General features: G+C 44.5%; 1 protein-coding gene across 1 annotated transcript in view; it reads right to left on the bottom strand.

Annotated features, from left to right (window-relative positions):
- Positions 1-367: 367 nt before the first annotated feature.
- Positions 368-21699, bottom strand: part of sema6cb (semaphorin 6Cb) — a gene marked incomplete at its 5' end in the record, with an annotated part of 63707 nt that continues 42375 nt past the window's right edge. Inside the window, 4 exons of the mRNA XM_079227484.1 lie at positions 368-4523; positions 16485-16640; positions 19862-19912; positions 20777-20835. Of these exons, the coding sequence (XP_079083610.1) occupies positions 3187-4523; positions 16485-16640; positions 19862-19912; positions 20777-20835 (1603 nt within the window). The 3' untranslated portion in view covers positions 368-3186. The remainder of the gene's footprint in view (positions 4524-16484; positions 16641-19861; positions 19913-20776; positions 20836-21699) is intronic.

The raw sequence follows: 21699 nt of genomic DNA, 5'->3' as shown, positions 1-21699 counted from the left end.
TATTAAAAAAACTTGCTTAGAGAAGTTTTAAAAAGAGAAACAATTTGTTTAAATGCATCTAATAAAGCATAAAACTCAACTTTTTGTGTGGCTTGTATGGCCACCGTATACCATCGAGGCTCAACACTTTGTACTCACAGATTTAATTAATACTGATCTGCTAATGCAACCGCCAGTGAGACAGTGAATGCGTTTCCCAAAATGTTGGGCGGATCCCTTTAAGATATCTTTCCTGGATCTGCATTAAGAAATCAATCACTCGTCCCAAACGTTCCACACAATCTATTGTTTGAGACTTCCGGAGAGACATAACATAATCATCTGAAAGGTAGTGTGAGTTTATTGTATTGAACTGCAGACCGTTACACAGTTGTGTTTCAGAGAAGGATTATTTCAACACATTCACCAGTGAGACACTTGCATCATATTTTCATTTTATTCCTAGTATAAGAGACATACAATGGTATTCTGTGAGACCAAATTCATAGTAATTCAAGAGGCGAAGCCTGGAAATCAAACAGAAAAAAACCCAAAGCATAATACTGAATCAATGAGACCCCGCCCAGATAGAATGTATTTACACCAAATCAAATACTGATAGAGCTATAGAGGCGAGACCGCTCCCTCTCCCTTACAATCTGTCACCGGCAGATAAAAAAAACACAAAAAAACCCCACAACAACACACTTCCCCTCATCAAACACTGTAGCTGCCACAATTCCTCTTATGAAACATTACGGTCACAACCTTAAATCAAGTTGGATGTTTTGTATTTGTTGTTCCAAAGCAATTTAATGCTCGGCTGCCTGGAAATATCCAAATATACTTTTTTTTTCTTCTCTTTTTTTCTTCTCTCGTCGTGGCCGTATTTTCCTTTCATTTACTGGAGTTGGAGTAAGAGTAGCAAACTTTATATTGGGTCAAATGAGTTCTGGGAAATTTAAATCAATAAAACACCACTTTCAGATACAGTAAATAACATAGTGCTGTTCTCACAGAATTAATCACGGTTCCAGTCAACCGTGAACAAAAGTGACTCTGCTGAAAAGTCTTGAAGCCGTGATACTTTTCTTTCCGGAAGCAGAGCCGTACTGGCGTCACCTTCCCTCAGAGGGAGAAGCTCAGCAAACGTTTTGGCACCTGGGAACCGGGTTCCACCGTTGTATCGATCAAAGGGACAATCTCAGCTCGTCGGATCAGAGTTCATTGCACTGTCTCGGCGTTTTCACGTTTCCTAAATTTGCTTCACGCAGGAAGGTTGGAAGTTAACACCTGGTGACACAGGCGAGTCAAAAATCTACAGCAATAACCATCGTATAAGTCAGTTTTTGTTTTTTATTGTTCTTATTAACATTTTTTTTGCCATATCTGCTCCGTCCAGCAGCCTTCTGCGATTGACTTCTACAATGGCTCCAGGTCTGTAGGAGATAACTTAAGAGGAACTGTGAGCTGCTCTTTTAGAAACCCAAAGAGATGCTAATGCTACTGCTAAAACAAACAAACAAAATGAACAATGGCACCTTTAGGGAAAGTGACACCCAGTGGAAAGTGACATAAAATGGAGGCAGTTAAACCTGAACGTCTGCAGTCTCAGGCTGTTTGTATTTGCTTTGCCAAACTCTCCTAAAAAAATTCTGCAGGCTCACACTTCTGGGATGGAAAAAAACAAAACACTAAAAACCCAAAGCAAAGAGCAATGAAGGGTTTCATTCCAAAACACTGTATCCATCTTGGGGAAAAAATAAATACACAAATATCTGGTATTTTATACTTTTCATAATAACAGATGGTAATTTGTCAAATATTAATTTGTAAAAAAAAATTACAAAAGAAAAGGGCTCAATATAAATCAAGATATAACATATGATGAATTAGACTGTGTTACGATCATACTTGCGATATCAGACAACATTTTTTTTAATGACAAATATCTCATTCTGGAATGAAACTCTTCAAATATACAATAGATACCGTATGACACATACTGACGACCATAGGAAATGAAACACCTACAATATACTGTAGCATAGTAGCCATCTGAGCCCCTTGCATTAACCCCTACCCCCATGTCACACACTATTATTAAATAAGGCACACATTTACACATACAGTTAAAATTTGGCTAGTAATTATTCCTTTATTTACAACCAATAGCCACAAAGTTAATAATTAGAATAACTGCAGTCTGTTCGATGTTTTTTATGTTCATTTTCATAATACCAGATGGCGTGACATTTTTATTTATTTCCATTTAAGAGGATGTTAGACCCACTAGAGATGTGGAGCACCAATCTTATTGAAACATTCTCAAGGAACTTAAATTACGGTCCAAAGTGACAATTATGTCATGTTGGACCTGACATCTGCTGGGACAGGAAAAAGAAAAAAGAGATGAGAATAGCTGCTTTGTTGAAGTATTATTTCCTTTCTCTTATCAACACGAACAAATTTGGTTCAGTGTTTTTCGCCGACTGAGAATGTATCGATGAAGTGCATGATTTGGTGTCCCTAGGACATTTCCTAGGGGGTGGGGGGACCGTTTGATATGCCCAAAAGATGAAAGAGTATAGTAAGGCAAAGACATAACTACTTTCAGGGGAATTTGCTGACTTTTCACCACAGGTTACATATACTGCATATGTATATGTATACATATACGGTGTGGATATAAACACACATATATATACACACACATGCATAATATAAACACATTCGAGGGTGGGGTGGGTGGGGACTGGTTACCAACACTACATCAGAAAAAATTTAAGCAAAAGCATGAATCTAAGCATCGCAGGAGCCTCCGGCTTTTTAAGTCTTCAAGATGACTGATGTGTTAAGTTCTTCCAACATCAACACGTCCCGAAAAGTTGCATCGTAAATCCACATTGAGGACATTGGCAGCCTAATATAAGGAGGTGGCGTCACGTCACGTCACCCGAGTCAGTGGTTCTATAATAAGCAAGTAGCTGAGCAATACCAATATGGTACAAAGATATTAGTTGGACAAAAAGAAAGAGGACAAAACAAGTTTGGTTGAGGCTTTCGTCCACAGTGACACTGGCTGCCACGCGACTGGTTTACTTGTGAAGATCTGCAACCCCGAACGCACTGCATTTCTTCAAAGGGAAGTTCCTTTAAGAAGACACGACAAGGGAGACTCCCTCTCTAGTCCAGGAGTGTACCTCCTCAGTAGTTGAACTTCCCCTGTTGGTTGACGGGGGACGTGGCAGGTATGAACAGGGGCTTTGGAGGGACGTCAGGTTTGAGAGAGGAGGCCCGGCGAACGATAGCGCCCCTGTGTTGGACCTCCTGAAGCTCTCCATTGTAGCTGTGCTGGCGTGTCAGGTACCCATTGGGGATGAGGGGGTAGTGCACCTCGCAGGCGCTGCCCGTCGAGTTCATCCGTGCCAGGAGGGGAGGCGGCTGGTGGGGCCCGCCATTTCGTTGGCTGAAGCTGTGCTGGCGAGGTATCATTCCGCCTCCGCCTCCTCCTCCTCCGTTGGGCATCTTGGTGGCTGCAGCAATTAGCGAGTGCCTCTGGGAGGAGTGCCTCCTTTCCAGGGTGGACTGGTGGTGTAGGGGAATGTCCGGAGGAACATCCATCCGTCGGGTGAGACTGTCTCGAGGTAAAGTGGATGAGCTGTAGTAGGGGGCTGATTCCGTTTCAGGAATCTGAGGTTGGATGCGGTTGGCGAACGCAAGCTGACTGCCGCCACCGCAGGCCATCAGACCCGACGGGCTCATCAACTGGGAGTTCTTGCTGCTGCTTGCCTCATGGATGTGCTTCAGGAGCTCATCCAGTGAGGTCACCTCCATCACCTTCTGGGAGTAACCAGGGTAAGGTTGCTGAGATAGCACACGTTCAACATTGTGGATTTTGCGTTCCTCTGGATGGAGGTGACCTCCGACTAATGGCTGCCCATTGGACAGGCCATGGGAGTACGGGAAGACCTGCTGGTGAAGCAGGGCTGAGCTGGGCCTGGAGCCAGTGTTGTGGGACTTTGGTTCCTTGGCATTGTTGCAGTTCTGGTTCTTCTCCCACTGGTTCTTGAAGGCTTTCATGCTCTTGATGGGCAGTTCTGGGGTCGAGTCTGGTGTGGGGAGACCAGACAGCTCTGATGAATGGTGGAGGTGGTGGTGGTGGTGGTGGTGGTGCGGGTGGACCAGGTCTCCCATTGTCATGGCGTGATGTCCGTTTCTCCTTGGCGGGTGATGCTCCTTGCTGTTGGCGAAGAAAGAGTTGTAGATCTTTGGAGAGGACACCTCCAGCTTGTCGTCTTTACTCTGGCTGTCCAGGAGGCCATTGAGCTTGGCCAGGCTGCGGAGGGACAGGGCATGTGGGATCGGTGCCTCAGGATCTTTCGACAACTTCTTTGTCTTGTGGCCCGTGTGGTTACAGTAGCAGGAGACCAGGAAGCCAGAGAGGAAGGCGCCAAGGACAAAGGCCACCAAAACACAAGCGATCAGGAGAGTATAATGGACACTGTGATTGGTCTTCTCCAGCTCTGGCGGCCGCCTCACACCTTCAGAACAGAAAAAGATAGAGAAAAGGGAACTTCAGTTAGAGCTTTTCTTACAGAGCCAGAAGGAGAAAAAATGACATATTTTCAAGAGCCAATATAGGTCAAGTAGCAGCTGGGACAGACAGGTTGTGTTTACAGGGGCTTCACTATGTGGTAAACAGCATGGGGGAGGTGTTTGAACTAAGCTCCTGGCTTCCTTTCCCTCCACTGTTACTAGATCAATGCAGTCTTTCTTTCTAGGACCTGTGCTTTCTCCTTTCGACTGACAGAGGCCAAGAGCTCCCCAGTCAGTGAGAAATCAACTCTGAAATGAGTTAGAGCTTTAAATATTGATGGGAGCACAGCAAAAGGAACCTGATGTCATTTTCACAGGCTCTGCTTTCCAATGCGAGGATCAGGGGCAAGAGCACCTGGTATGATGAACGAGCCAAAAATAACAGGTCTATCCGAAAGCTCACAGAGTGTGGCGCCTTTGCCAACACCGACTCAAATGAGGTTGTCAAGTCTTTTCAAAATGAAGCCGTAGGGTACAGTCTGCGCACCAAAAACACAAGGTTACTTTGCAGAGTAAATCTACCGTGTAAATGTCCTTGGGTGATGTGACCCTAGCACTGTGTATGCCTAATGGCGTGAAATGTAACGATGATAAGAGGAGTGAAACCTGCCACCTCTCATAATCAGAGCTCATTTGCAAGAGGCTGCCGCCATCTGTGGTGTCAAAGCCTTCTCTCTGCCCTTAATGATAGTTTCTGTGAAACTGATTCGTCGACGGCTAAGCAGCACCAAGGAAGGGAGAAAATGCAGGTGTTCCAAACAAGCTAAACTCTACCGGTAATGAAAGCTTCGTTGATGAAGGAAAATAGAAAATGATGTCTAAATCAGACTTGATGATAGTTTATGAGATGTTCGGAATGATGATGAGAATGAGGAAGAGGAGGAGGATGATTGGTAGAGGAGTGTGAGGGAGATCAGGGCAAGGATTAGGTCTGCATTTGAGCAAATTTCAAATCGTTTTCTTTGAATTAAGTGACCCAGAGTTGAATGAAGGCTCTTTGCGGCAGACAATTCTGGTAAAAGAAATTCACAGAAATTCGTCCCTGAATGAATTATGTGAGCAATTGGGTGTGGGGTGTCATTTTATACTGTGGTGGTGATACACCGTATACTCTGGTCTGCTATATTGAGATACTGTTTATAGACAAAACTAGACGGGCATCGAGGCCAGATGCTGCATCTCGCATCGTTAACGGAAGTGAAAAATAATCGGTGTATCTGCTCCGTGATTCGGATCCACTCCAAAATGTAATGATCTTCTTCCTTGGCCCAGGCTACACACGTCCACGTCCGCCTGTAGTTTTTAGCATAATCCTGCTGACAAAAGAGTCAAGACAAACCCAACCGAACACAGAACCTCCTAAGCGGAAGGTAATTACCAAATGGCGATGTCTGTTTTTTGGCTTTGGCAGTTAACTAGCAAATTAAAGTACTTAATCACACGGATGCAAAAACAATTCCTTGATTTGCAATATTTTCAGCCAAGGCCTCAGATTTGAGGGATCGGTACCGAAGAGATAGAATACAGAACATTATCACTGTGGTAGTATTAAAGGTTTATCTCCTGTGTTGACATATCTATATGTACGCTGCTTCTGGCCAACAGTTTTTAAAAAGGACTTTATTATTTAGGTCATGAAGTTACAATGAAACTTCTGTTTGCTCTTCCTTATCGAGGGATATGGAGCAGGTGTGCCTGTAAAGGCTTATTACCTGACTGTCATGTATCACTACATTCATTTTTAGAGGGGTGCTTTGCAACCAGAGAGAGAGAGAGACGGCGGTGCCCTACAATCTTTTTTAGAAGTAACGCTTTGAATAGAGCTTCCAATTTAAAATGCAATTTTTTTTTTTACCGTGATTGCCTCGACTTATGCACACATTAAAAAGCCGTAAATCCCAATTGCGATCCCAGTGGGAGAGGCAATCAAAAGTGATGCTGCAGTAAGCCTTTTAATACCTCTCCTTTTAATGGGGCAGTTCTTGGGCAGTTTTTTATTAATTTTTTCTCTGTTGGACTTCGGACTGATCAGCGTCCCGGTGTGCAGCTTTTGTAATGAGCGGTGAGAGAATGCTCTCATCTCGCTGTGCTTTCTGCCTCCTGCCACCCCCGTGGCTCCTGGGTACCTGTGAGTCATCTGCTCCCTCCTAACCACGACTCCCTCCTCCTGCTCATCCTCCTCCTCCTTCTTCCTTCTTCCTTCTTCCTTTTTCCTTCTCCCTCCCTCCCTGGCTGGCTGGCTGTGGATACAGGGAAATTGAACGGTTCCTCCTGGTGGAGGGGAATGAGTCAAGTGGCTCGACAGGGGTCGAGACGCGCAGCTGAGGTTAACAAATCCAGAGCCTACGAATGACCTGTCACAACATGTTTCGCGAGCAGGCTGGATGACTCAATCACCAGGTATGTGGGACATATGGTGCCATCGGTCACAGTGGAATTAATACCCTGTGAGCCACACAGACAGCCTGGCAAGAGGCTTCGTGGCACATGCCGGCCAACCATACACACCGACTTGGCTTTGAGCGGCTTCACAAACGTCTGGAAACTCAACTTATATATTGTTATTATTATTATCAGTGCATGGAGGGTGGAATCGTCACCTCGCGTCGAGGCGTTAATTTAATTCATTTCACAGAATTCCCTTAAATGTTTAGGTAGCTAGAGTCGGCGTTGCTCTCTGACATTGTCACATTATATTTCTGTGTCGACTCAACGTGGTCTCGGCTCAGAGGGCTTAATATAGAGATGCCAGAGTCTGCCAAAAGGTAAAAACACAGATGGGCTGCATAAGCAGAGGCAAGGGAGGGCATGGGAGAGAGGGATGGGACCGCCAGGGTGGAGAGAAGATAAAGGGATGAAATTTAACCTTGATGACAAACTGGCGATGAAGAGGGGAGTGAGTGTGAGAAGACTCAAAGATCCAAGAGACAGGGGAGCAAAGGAGGAGTGTGGAGATGAAAGCCAGAGAGCTGGGAAAAAAGAAAAGAAGAGAGATGGAGAGAAGAAGTGAATGTATGTGTGAGGAGCAGATTTGAAGGAGGAGAAGGAGGAGGAGAGAGGCAGACAGACGTGATGGAGTGAGTGACAGACCGTCACTCTGCTGGGTTTTTGAAGCCCGGTGCTCTGCGGCAGCTGTGAGACGGAGAACAACCCGTAGGAAGTCGTAGGAAGAGAAAGGCTGAGTGATTGAATCCATATTGTTAAAAATAGACGGCATGGTAGGTTATGTAAACAGGCAGGTTTCTACACGGCGCACAGCTTACTAATTGGAGTGTTTTTTTTTTCCTTTTTCTTTTGCATAAGGGAAATAAATGAAGGAGGTCTGGCTGTTGTTAGACGTGATTTTTGTTGTTGTTGAAATGTTTGTATTTTCCTGCAGGTGAACAAATGACAACGACAGTGACAACTTCTCTTCAGCACGTGAGTGATGAGGCAAACGGCTGCCGTCTCTGCGAGCTCTCGTAGACATCTTGAACCGACTTCACTATCAATACGGCACCCAGAAGCGCTTCCATGACACCAATTACCGGTAATCTGAACACTTTGAAGTTTAACACTTTTTCTTTTCGCCCTCTCTTGCAGGACATTAACACATCTGTACTCTCCAAAACTGCCATTTAAAACACTGGCCGGAAGGAAACCCGGCTACTTTCATTCCAGACGACACTATCGGGGTCAGATACGAAATTATTTAAACAGAGGAAGTACTTTTTTTGTTATCGCATCAGGCTTTTCTCAAGGGTGCGATTAAATGCTTTGAAACCTGGAGAACAACTTGTGTTCCGTTTTTCTTTTTTTTTCGGAAATCAAGAGAAGACGTTTTCAAAATAGCTCTAATTAGTTTCTGCTTCTGCAAGCTTACAAGTGCATGTAATTGTTCCCTTAATGGCTACTCCATCCCAATAAGAAGGCAATGAGACAAAATGGCCCCGAGGCTTCATAGGCAAACATTTACTCCTACTACCCACCCCCTCCACCACTTCCGCTAATGCTGGAGATTTATTTCTCCCAGACTAAAAAAAAACAAAAAACAATTTAAGACACCCCGAGGTTAAAAATTGGAACAAATATTTTCCTTTTTTTCCAAATCCGGTTGAAAAGCAGAGCAGCTTTGCCCCGTTGCTGTGAGCTTTGGTAATTTGACAGTTTTAATACCTGACGTCTGTGCACTGACAGACATGGTTAGCAAACAGAGCATGATCGCATGTGTCAGCGTGCGCACACACACACACACACAAACACACACACACAGTATATGAAATGTGTGCGTGTCTGTGTGTGTGTGCAGGGCTCTGGCTGTTGAGTGAATTCAATCATGTACACTTGTTATTAGGAATTTGCATAATATTCCACATCAGTGCTCAGCCAATTGGATGCACTTTAATATATGCACACGGGCGAAGGTGATATGGTGTAATGTAACGGATCCATTCCAATTGAAAATAGTGGTAATGAGCACTGCATTTCATTCCAGGTGTGCTGATGCATAGAGAGCATAGATTTCATTACAGGTTGGATTGAATACTAGTAAATTGGGCGTGCCGTGGCATCTGGCAATCAGAGCCATACTGTCTGTATGAAGTCCTTCAATATTTACACCTGTGCTTTGAGGAGAAAGTCAAGTAGCTGTAGACAACTGATTGGGGTTTGTTAAAGGCGTGGTTCATTCAAATTGTGACATTTTCTCACTTCTGTGCGGCAACTCCAGTGCATTTGGAGGTGAATGGAGTTGTGTTTGTACTCCCAACAAAATCTTTGAAGTTCCAATTTTCCACCACTTTGACCAGCATAAACAAAGTCTAAGTCACCTTTATCAAATCAGGGTGAAGGCAAAAAGTCGTCCCAAAATATTGTAAAAGCTAAACTACCTGCATGGCTAAATAAGAACATTAGTTTAGTAATTTGGGGCGAACTGACCCTTTAACATCTGATCAACTTATCACAAGCTATTAAATCAGACAGAGCACATGCACTGAGTTATGTCCTGTAGTTCTTGTTTTACATGCAGTTGCATCAGAAACTTAAGAAAAGAGGATTTGTTTATTTGCCATACAGTGGCTGGTAAAGTACAAATGGTTCCAATGCAAACTTCACACTGTAGCTGTGAGGATTCACACTGGAAGAGTCTTGACTTTACCAACAAACTTAAAGTGACAGTCCACACCAAAGCCCGTTTTGTTTTCCCGCTGATCTGGTTTGAATTCATTTTGATTTCCAGCTTCATAAGTGGCAGAATTTAAAGAATATTAGTTAACTCTGACCCTTATTAATTTAGGCCATTTAGTCATCTTAAAGACCTCACAAGTGTACAAATCATTTTCCATTTGAATTGTTTGTCCTCCCGCTAAAATCCACATCTGCCATCGTGTTGTTGCGTCTTTGGAGTGAACTGCTGCTTTAAGAGACGGAGAAACTGCACTCAAGACACCTGCGCACAGTTTCAGCCATCGGCTGTAAAAACCGGATAGGCGGATCGGAAAAAGGCGGCGAAGAGGGGGTCAGTGAGAGAGAATTCAACCAAAGAGGCAGGTGCAGGAGTTAGTCCAACTGAAGAAAGTAAAGAACGAGGACAAACAGGCAGGTATAACAATGGAAGAATTCCCCACCCCCCAGAGGTCAATGAGACAGATGAAAGGGTAAGGGGTTAAGGGCGAGGAGCTGGGACGACTGCGTGGGTGGATTCGCTCACTGTGGGCCCCCGTGGATCCATCACGACACCGAACTGAGCTTTACTACCCGATGCTTAATAAAGAGCCATTAAAAGTGCCCGTTATGGAAAGTGAAGCATTCGGCGTGTGTGTGTGTGTAATGCCCTTAAGGTTAGTTTTTACAACACAGTGCAGAGTGTGTTTTTGTAGTAGAACATGATGTCACTTATAATCGCCATAAAGTGCCGGTGTGGAGGGAAAAACGGCTTAGTTCTGCGTGACCTTTAATGAGATGCCATTACACTATGGCAATGACTCAGGGAGTCCAGAATTGGCAGAGAGGTTTCAAAAAGTGGAAAGAAAAAGTGAAGTCAGTGTGTGCGCTCATCTGACTTGTGATGAATCATGTAAAAGTAGCCGGCAGGGTCGACGAAGATGAACGGCCTCAAGTTCAACAGCCGGCAGTTCTATTTAACCGTAATGAACATCCTCTGGATATGCAGCCTCACTCTGAAACATAAAAGATCCCAAAAAATAGCTATTTAATATTTAAATGTCCAACTTCACACTGTCTACAGCTTGAGAAAAAAAAGTGACAGCTGCTTTCCGGATGATTGCTGAAATGGAAAAAAACTGCTGCTGCATTGGGGAAGATATTTTTCCCTACTAGAGACTGATGAAACTGAGAACTTCTAAGAATTATACTGAACGTCAAATCGGTAGTTATTTTAACCCAAACCACAACCTTTATCTAAACCTAAAAAAAAGTGGGTTTTGTTGCCTCAACCTAACAACGTTGTTCCAGTGAGGACATTTATTTTGAAAGGACTGTATGCATTTAACGAGTGGAAACTGACACATGTAGTTGGGCTTTCTTTCTTCCTTTAAACACACAAATGAGGAATAACTTGTATGACATGCCTCGTGGCAATATTGTTCCGATGCCAGTATCAGAAGCCATGATTGATTCGCCTGAGACCAACAGTCACGCGACAACATTTCTGTGAAATTTCGACTGAACAGCAGGTTGCTGAAGTAGTAGAGGATGTAAAAATGTAAATTGTTCAATGTGCATAGCAGGAAGAGCCTCTACATTGATAACACTTGGAGGCACCACTTGGAACAATGCTGGATTACATAGTTTTTAATTTTTTTGTAAAATAAATAATATAGAAATGTAACCTTTTTTTTGTCAACGTCTTTTTTTATGATTCAAAGCATGGTGAAGTTCTCTCTGCTTCTAGCCGTGGTGGTGCAGGACTTACATATTGCAGTACAACCGAGGCCACAGAGACTAAAATGTGACCGGAGCAAGAAAATGTCCCAAAAACTTGCTCTGGGTTCAGAGGAAATACATTAAAATGTATCATAAAAAACAAACATTGATACTGATGTGCCACAAAGCCTTTCTGAGGAGCAGCTATCGTGACGATGGTTAGAGGGGACGCACAGCCAGAGTCCTATCAGTGACTGGATGGTGTCTGTTGCCATGGTCTTCAAGTATAAATAACCCTGTAGAAAACAAACAGGCCTCTCCCTCCCCAGGACGCCAGCTCTTCATCATGGAAAAGGTTCAACCCAAGTTTACTCTCTGCTCTCCTCCCGTAGTGTCTTCATGAGTTTGTAGACACCCGGCTCCACTTCATTCTATTATCGAGCCGTCTTCCCTGCGCTTCCCTGCGCTTGTCAGCTAAATTAGCTGCTAGCCCGGCTTTTTAGTCGGGCCCACGCCTAGTTCATCTGAATGTGCAGAAAGAGTCATGGTGGGTGGAGGGGACCCACCGGAGAGGTCTAGAACCAGGAGCGCTGTGAGCCACGGTTTTGCTAACGTGCAGTTTTTCTGGAGAGGTGGGCGATTCGCGGCCAGAAACAGCTCGAGTGCAACCTCACCGCTGGGGGTTTTCTGAATAGCAGTGGGTCAACAGGTTCCTGCCCCTGGCTTTTAGTCTACCCTGGTGTTTATATAATGTAGTGCAGCTACCCACATGTGAGCCAATACTCCAAGCTCACGTTTTTCATCCGTCCATAACGTATGGTATGAAAAAAGAAGAAAAAAAACAACCAAATGTGGTTAGGATTAACAGGGCTGCGAGTGCTTTAAGGTTTTCCTCGCTGACATTTATGGATACAGTGGATTTATAGATTGGTTTACTTTTACTCACGTGTTTCTTTAAGAGATGTTTTGCTGGAAGGGGAAACTTTTGGAACTTGGGGAACTTTCCCTAAGCTGTCACATCTGTCTCAACTGTCTCATCGTGCAGGAATAGAGGTGAATAGTTCCCCCAGAGCCACAAATATAATGTCTGACCGACTGTCCTTGTTTTAAAGGACTGTATTTGGGTACAGTGACATATTTTCGCTCGTTAGGGAAATTCCTAGTTTAATTAAACATTTCTCTGAGATAAGCAGATGCAAGAAGGTTGCAGTTCAGACTCCTGCTCAAGACTTCCAACAGCTGTGAGGATTAAACCCCCCTGTGTGCTACTGTACATTGTGCATGCACGTGTGTCGTCTCAAGGAGAGCTTTTAGATGTTTGCATATGATTTAACACACCCGGCTCTGTATATATGAATGAGACACCGCTCCTAAGAGAGTTAACAGACAGGTGATTGCTCACCGTGTCATTTAGAGAGCTAGCTGACAACGGTATGCGTTAATAGGTCCTTTTTTTGTTTTTACAGAAGACATTTTGACACTTGACAGCATGGAAAGCACAGTTGTAAGCAATGCCACTAACAATGGCTGGATTCCACTCAGCTGCGTCCGTCTGACGTCTCACTGTCCCATTAGCCGTCGCTAATGTTATTAGCAACACCTGTGCTTTTCTTGCTACGACAAGGCAAAATGTGCGCTGTGATGAAAGGCCTTTAGTGCAGAGTGTTTGCATGTTTAAATCAAAGCTATTATTTGTTTGTTTGCCTTTCAGAAAAAATGCTTTTATTTGTATTATTTATTCTGCTGTAATCCAGGGTCGGTGGCACAGATGGAAAGCACTGAGGCTAACTGCAGAGAAACAGCCAATCTTCTTGCCGCTGGTCTCATTTACTTATCCACTTAAGCTGGCTAGGTAGCCTGGTGGGGGGCATCTAGGGTCAAGTGCAGGTGGAGTCCAAGTCCACTCTGAAGTCTTTCAGGGTTATACCTAGTCTACACCAAGCGAATGAAAACAGTACGGAGGGAACTAGCGCGATGCTAACTTCCAGTGTTGGCCTACAGAAATACCTCAGAAATCTAGGCGCTCACCCACAGTGGTGCGTTATCACAGCACTCTGGGACACTATTAACGGCAAGTTCCAAGTCCATTTCAGGTGACGGCATTTGATCACTTTTCAAACTTTCACATTTTCATCTGGTAGAAATTGTCATTGCAATTCAAGTCTGACTCAATCTTTACAGGGGCTAGTAACTGTATTTCTTTTTTTACAATGGTGCTTAGCGTGACGGGTAGTTGGCGAGCCAACACTGACAACAACATGTTCTTCGTTACAATCTCGGGACACACTGCGGCGACCCGTAATTTGTGTCCAGGTATCTTTGTCTCTCTCGACTAGCTGCTCTATATTGGGCCGCTATCTTTGTGCTGTTGTCTGCTGGCCCACCTTGTGGCTGCTGGGAGATTTGTGACAACGGCTGCAGAAAGTACAGACATAGAGAAGCAGATATCTGGTGAGCAATGGACAGGGAGTGAGAGAGATTGGAGGCCCTCTTGGAAGTACGATGCCGTTACTTCCACCTTGGCTTCTCTCTTTCCTTATCAACCCGCCCGCCCGCCCGCCCGCCCCGGCTCCCCTGATTGAACCGGCGGCGTCACAGTCTCTGGCTGAAATAGATTGGGTTGCTGTTTCTATTACATCCTGCCCCCCCCCCCTCCTCCCTCCATCCCCGCTCTTGTCCGACTCCCTGGCTCAGGCCCCTGCTGGTTATTTATTTGTTATGGGCTTTTCTCATTTGAGCCTGAGTAGCTCATCATTGCAGCCAGAGAGTCTGTCTGCCTGAATGGAAGCTTGTTTCCCTCGCTGAGGATTTACGGACTTCTGACAAGGTGCCAGTGCTAGCAAGCAGCAAGCAGCGGACAAAAAAACAAACAACAAAACGCTTGTCCTCCCTGAATCACGTCCAAATGACCTGTATCTTCTTCCCAAACTTGCAGGAATATGATTGAATTTTCAGCACCCCAAGACTTTCTCCAACCTGCTCTTGCTTCTTTACGTGATCATTTGAGGGTTCAAAGAGACGTTTAGTTGCACTTCCTGCCGTGGCCACGTTAATCAATATGAGAGCGAACTAACTGTCAAATTAAAAATGGAAGAAATGAAGAGATGTGAGCCGATAAAGATCGAGATGTGATTAAATATGCAAGAGCTGGTTGGAGTTTTATATGTCATGTCGTTTATTGGGGCAGCCGGGTGGTGAGGTGTAAAAGTTGAAGAGTCTGTCGCTGCAAGATTACAGGTCGGTTGCCTTTTAATAAAGTGGGAACAGAACGCTTGAGTGAAAAACAGAACTATTAATTCTGAGGGAAACCTCATTCAAAATCACTCTGGTGCTTGTAATTACAGAATCACAAAGATCCAGCCGAACAATGCAACCGTTAGAGCTGAACTGCAGTCATGTTGCTCCCTCTTAGTTCTTCAAGCTTTTTCTTTGAGCGTTCTTTTGCACGAGAACCACGGACCGTATGTAAGAAGTGGACGTAGTCACTGTGACGTCCCGTTGTGGTTTCAGTGTCACTTTTAGGCAACCAAGATGTAACAATTAACTTTCATGAAGTGAAAGTGTTTAAGTTCGAAGACGAACAAGCGGACAACTCCCAGACGCGCCGCCGTGGCAGAGACCCGTCACTCACCTTGTAGGCCCGCCCTAGGTGTACCCTGCTTTATGGACTGTTTGACTCTAAATGGACCATAATTTACTAAATGAACATCATGCTGTATTGAAGAAGACTTGAAACTAGAGATTGAGATCATAAACACATTTTTGAGGAAATAGAGAGAAGTAGAGTAATTTCTCATAGACTTCTATACAACCAGAGGAGTTGCCCCCTGGTGGTCAGTAGTAAGAATGCAGGTTGAAGGAGCTTCCACATTGACTTCACTTTCTAAGACCCAGTCCAAAGAATGCTCACGTTTCTTAATCAAACAATTCTAGATTTTGGAATTGGCCTAATTTCGGAATACCCAGTATGAATTTCAGGATATAATCATATTCGTAATAATAATGAGTGTGCATGTAAACATAGTCACCGAGAGATTTCGTTGAGTAATAGACGCTGGTGGAAACAGTAAGCCTGGAAGTTTCCATCAGGACTTTGACTCTCTATACTTCCTCGACAGGGAAATTATAAATGGAAATCACATAGAGCGAGAAAGATGCTTCCTGACTTCTGAGTTTTTTTTTCAACGTGTCGGAAAACATTGAGGGAATATTTGTGCATGCTGACGAGCTAAATAAAAGATGAGAAAAGGCCAGGAGGGAGCGGTGTTGTTTAGACTCAGGTCCTCCACTTGATTTGAGGAGTTAATTAGAGCCGACGCTGTATATTTATTGCAAGTCATTAAATCTTTCGTGGTTGCTGCGCTGAGCACATGGAGATAAATGGGCCGAACACAACGGCACAAGAAGGTCGTCCTCTGAATATTACTTACGCTCCATCCCAAGCATGTTCAGTCAATATGTACGCCGTGGTGGTATCGAACTCTTATCATTCATCCGTTCCCTCCAACCACACCGGGGCTGCAAGTCAGCGGAACCACTAAGTGAAGCGCGGCGTCCCGTAACGCTGCGACTAATGAAGCGTGCATCAAGAAGATCCATTGGCGATGCTTTCTGCCTTTTCGCTAAGAGATTAGTTTACCTAGTGAGTTAAGCGTTAGTGAGCTAATGAAAGTGCCATTTCACCCTGGGGGAACATGGACACGTATTCGCATGCATCACACGACTTCTCCAACCAGAGCCGCCTCCTACTTTTAATGGCCAGGACTCGTTTTCTCATTGGAATTGCGAAGAAAATGCAAATCTCCACTGTTATTACATTAACTTTAGCGTTTGAAATGAGTACCATTGCCATGGAAACGCAGGTCGGATGATTGGACTGATGTAATGCAGGCATGTGTGCTGTTCTTCCAGAGTGAAACATTGTTTTTTCTTAGTTTTTTTTGTTAGTGCTCAGTCTGGTTAGAGGCGTACGACGAGGCATTCGGGGCCCAGCAGTGCAATCCCCTGCAGGTTTATAGAGGACGGACATCCCTCCCCCTTACCCTCCATCTCCACACTGATTGGCTCCGAGTCAGGTGACCCTTGCTCCCCCACGGGGGGAGGGCCATCAGGACCTGTACCTCTTTCAGGGTCACCTGCCTCCTTTGGGAACGCCGCCCCATGATAGGTTGTGCTGGCGCTTGTGGGTGTGGTCTTCCCTGTGGTTGTAACGAAGGGGGAGGAGGAGGAGGAGGAGGAGGAGGAAGGGGGCAACAGAGTGAGTGATTAGTGAAATGTGAATCAGTCTGGAGAATCAACTTCAGAGAGATGAGGGTGAGTCCTGCGTGGAAAGTAAAACTGTCACCATAAAGACCCAGAGATGAGCGTGAGCAACATGATGAGCACACAGAAGTTAATTCATCCGTCGGTTCACTTCCCCTTAGATACACAATGAGAGCCGGCTGCAGTGTACTTCACCAGCTGCTTAATAACCACATTCAATATCTCCGGGGACCTGTGATTTTGGCATGCCAACATTTGTGATCCGCGATTCTCCAGAACATTTCGTGCTGTGCCGCCATTATCGCACTCAAAAAACACTCATGTCCTTTAAAGGGCCAGTGTGTAGCATTTAGGGGGATTTATTAGCGCAAAAGTAATACAACATTTATCCTGAAACCGTTTTGTTTTAGTTGGCCTAGAATGAGCCCTTCATATCTACATAGGGAGCTGCTTCTCTTCCACGCCATGCTGCACCACCACGTTAAGATGGCGATAGAATAACCATCGGAGTTCAGATTGGTTCCCTTTAAGCTTTGCTTTCTCGGTGCAATTCCGTTCTCCCGGGAGAATAAAGGCTCAACAATTAATAGTTTTAGTTTGTCTTACAACACTCGGATTGGGGTTTGTTGCTCAAATACAGTACCAAGGCTGCTAGTGGTAGCCGTGTTGCTAACGCTAACACGAGCAGCCGGAAACAAAACGTATTCATTGTCCTTTTGATTATCGAAACAAAGAACAGGTTTTCTTGCGGTGACACAAAGTCGTCTCAGCTATATTCTATTATATCTGATCCAGTCTTCTTTGAAATAGGGGTGGAGAAAAAAAAGGGAGGAAAAAAAAGAAGAAAAAAAATCTGTTGCCACTTTAAACTAATAAAGGATATCAACATTATTTTGAATTGTTGCAAACTGTAGCAAATCAGTTCACCATCATGACCTGACAGAATGACTCCATTAAACTCCATTAAACCAGTCAGTAATCATTTATTTCTGGTTCTCCATTTTTAAACTCTGACCTACGACCAGTGTTAAAACTCCTCCGCATCCACTCTGCTAAGCTTTTTCACAGATAAGCTCAAATAGATACCGGTGGCCGGCTAGGTGATTTAAAAAAAATATTTTACATTTTTTTCTCCCCATGACAACTCTTTTCCACTACCTCACCCCCGAAGCCGAACCGTTTCACAGGAAACTCCGTCACCTTGAGGCAGATCAGCAAACATGATGACATTTGGCCACATTCAGAACCATTTCAAACGCATGCCAAGGAACACGCTGGGCATTCACTGCCACAGGTCCTGTTTCATCAAACGTATTTATCTCCACGACACGCTCCACATCTTGATTGCATTATTAGCTCCGTGTTGTCCTTGAGGTCCGGTGAGCAGCATGCTGCTATTGGCTCGGGCCCCTGCACTAATAAGCCAGCCATAATGTTAGCATTCTGCAGAAGCTCACACCCAGAATGGAGGGAGAAAAGAAAAAAGAAAAAAAGGGGGGCTTGTTTCTCTCTCTCACTGCGAGCCAGTTGACAGCGTTCACTCTGAATGAGGTGCCCCGTCGATCCGCCATCTGTGTCGGGCAAATTAAAACTGTACACCAGGGGGTGTTTGGCCCTGGCACATCGGAAAATAGCTCCAGGACTCCATTACTTCAATTTAAAACAATTGTGTTATACTCAGTGTGCAGGAAGGATTCTATTTTTTGTCCTCTTTTTATTGTTGACAAAGTAGGAAAAAAAAAAACAGAGGATCATTTGATTACCTCCACAGGCAGGTGTTTGTCCCGTGCCCTTCCCTCTGCTGGCCGCGATTGAGTGAAAGTGAGGTGGAAGAAAGAAAAACGTCCCCGCCGACGGAGCCCCTGTGTGACAGCAGCTTTGTTTTTTGGCAATATGTGGCGTTTTATTGTGTAGGAAAGCTGATAATTGATCTTCAGTGCAGAGACTTAAAAGGCTTTTGGTGTGAATCAGCGAGAGAGAAAAAAACATTTAATTGACACCAAAAAAACCCAACAGAGTTAGATTCAGACTGCGTGTTGAGAACTTCAGAACAGTGCAGTGAAGCATCGGGGTGACGAGAGCCCCATGCAGTTAAGCAGGAGGGTTGCTCGACAACACTTGCTACCGACCGAGTGGTAATTCCTCCGGCGGGGAGGCTTTGCAGACTAGTGAGCCCCTGTGGGGACTGTGGAGGTCTGGGGCCGAAGCCTCTGCAGACAAAGTGGCCTCTGTTCTGCGCGAGAGAGCGAGAGAGACTGAGGATGGATGGTTCTGCTGAGCCCGTAATGGACCCTCATTTCCCGGCATGACGGGCTCATTGCGGATACTAATCACTGCGTTGGATCCACCGCTGCCATTAGCGTCCCAATCCGCGTATCCGTATCTGCTGTATCCGTCCAGCGACCATCTGACTGAGCACGTCCTAAAAAAAAAAAACTCCTCATAAAGTTGGAGCTAGATAAAGTGTTGGCCGGCAGCCGTCTGATCTGAAAATGAATGCTTTTGAATGATGCAGCGGTTGGAAAGATTGTCAGAACACCACCTCTTCAATCTTGTCGGAGAGGGTCGGCCAGCTCGCCGGCGTTCCTATTTCTATTCCGGCCATGCTGGAGGGGGAGGGGTGTGGCGTGGCCAGCGGGGGAGTAATGGGACGTGACAGGGATGATGATCCTTCTTGAAACAGGGCATTAGGCAGCCGAGCCGGCGGTGCTCCTGGTCCATCAAAGGGCCGATGCTTCAGACAACGGCTTCAATGTTTAAGCTGTTGGCCCGGCTGAGGAGGAGAGGTGGCACCGGCCATTCAGATGCCGCAATAAAATATTCTATTACCTCCCCGGTTGTAAAGTGTCTATATATATACTTTTTTTTAAAAGGTACGTGGTAGGAACTGAATACATCTGATCCTCTAAAGGCTCTAAAGATCAATTCATTATTTCTTTAACATGATGGGTCTTTTAAAACTTTTGTCCATCTCTTTTCTTGCCAACACGAGAACAGAACAGGAACACAAGTAATCAGGTAGGCTGTGAACAAACGTACAGTTTATCAAATATAGTTGAAAAAAACAAAACAAAAAACAAGAAGAGTTGTGTTCAGTTTGCGAGCTTCAGTCTGTTAGCGCTCGCATAAATTAAATAGTTGAGACATGTTCACTGACCGTACGCCAAATCCAGCGCCGTGTTTTGCTTGCGAGTTGTCGCCAGGACATCTGGTGAGAGACGAACACAGAAATTCACAATGACATCAGTGTGTGTGGTTGATTCATTTAAGATGGCTGCTTGGAGCGCGTGTTTCAGCAGTCAATATTGAATAAGAAATGTCTAAAGTGAATAAATGTTACGAGGAGATATTAGGTTATTTTATTTTTTTCCCTGAATACTATGTAATTGGATTAATTTTGGATCATTAATATTGCTATAGGTAACGCTAAACTATTTAAATAATGGTTTTATTATTTAATCAGCCTTCGTCTGCACATTGAAATTCTTGTCAATATTTACCCATAAAAATCATCTTCTGTAATTAGACCCAGAAAACGTTTACAATTATATTTTATTAATTGTGTTTGCTCATAAATTAAAATAAACAAATATTTGTCCTACAGTTCACTAAATATTTTTACAAAAAGGAAGTGAATGCTGTATTAATGTTCATATGGCTTTACAACGCGTGGTGCAGAAATGCAGCTGAATTTGTCCCGTTTTTTTGTGGTTCTGATCACATCCCAGCACATGCAAACAAATAAATAAATAGCAATAACAACCCACTTTGTCTTATAAAGATATAAGAACACTTCCAGCAAATGCTTAATTAACATAGAAAGATTGAGAACAGCGTTCCAGCAGGAATTGTGAAACGTGGGCGGACTTCAAGCTCCTTCAGAGTGATATCGCTGCCCTCCTTGAAATAAATACATCGTAATGCTCCATTACAATCCGTTAGATCCGCAATCATTCGCGCCTGCTGTCGCTCTGCCGTCAAGATCCGATGACAGTTAATAGGCGTTTTTTTTCTCTCTTTCTCTTTATTGCTTATGCAAATCACTGGGAATAAATAAATGTTTCCATCTCACCGTGGCAGGTTTCAGCGTGCTGTTTGTAACCGTTCTCCACATCCTGTTCAAAGCCGCCTCTGAAGGGAAAGAAACAAAGACACACACGCACACGCACACACACACACACACACACACACACACACACACACACACACACACAGCAACAAGACAAAGAGACACATCAGTAAATTTGCATCAAGGCATTTTCCTAACTGTCCATTTCTAACAAAGCACCTCTCCAGTCATCCCAAAATTGGTTTTCGTTGATGAGGAGTGCTTGGAGACGTGGGGGCGGAAAAGTGCACCGAAAGAAAACTTCATTTAGTTTTGTGTCTGGCTGAGGTCAGAGTCTCTGCGCCTTGCATTCGTTGTTGGGTACAAAGCGTCGGCGTCGGCCGGACCCCGAAGGATAAAATCCACCCTCGGGTCTTCGACGAGGTTGCGTGTCATGGATTCTACGGCCTTCAGCAGATAACGGGAGTTAGTGGCCTCCCTCTGCTCGAGTTAGTCCTTTTGTCCGTTCTCCAGATCTGGGCAACACTATATATTTTATATAACACCTATATTTTAGTCAACCGAGGCTACTGCCGCTGAAATTTGTACCCGGAGTTCGCCCGCTCTGCAATAAGCATCTTGGAGCGCGATTGTTGAATGTCGGTGGAAAAGCTGGAGGGGAAGCGTGTTGTTTCAGAGCGACTGACACCAAAACCTGTCATTTACCACTGATGTTTTTTTATGGGAAACGCTTTCTGCTGTCGAAACCTCCCACATTGCCAATGACACAGGAAATATATACACGAGACAGCTATATTTTGGCCGTCGTTCTGCGGGAACCAGAAAAATACACGGAGAAAAATGAACAGAGAGATTGAAGATTTAGTGTCAATTGCTGTGCTTTTTTTGGGGAAAAGGATGCAGATTTGTGCAGATTCATCTCGTTG

This window comes from Taurulus bubalis (genome assembly GCF_910589615.1).
Source record: "Taurulus bubalis genome assembly, chromosome: 12".
Classification (NCBI taxonomy): Eukaryota; Metazoa; Chordata; class Actinopteri; order Perciformes; family Cottidae; genus Taurulus; species Taurulus bubalis.
The sequence above is the reverse complement of the archived record's forward strand: the minus strand, read 5'-3'. Positions and strand labels throughout refer to the sequence as shown.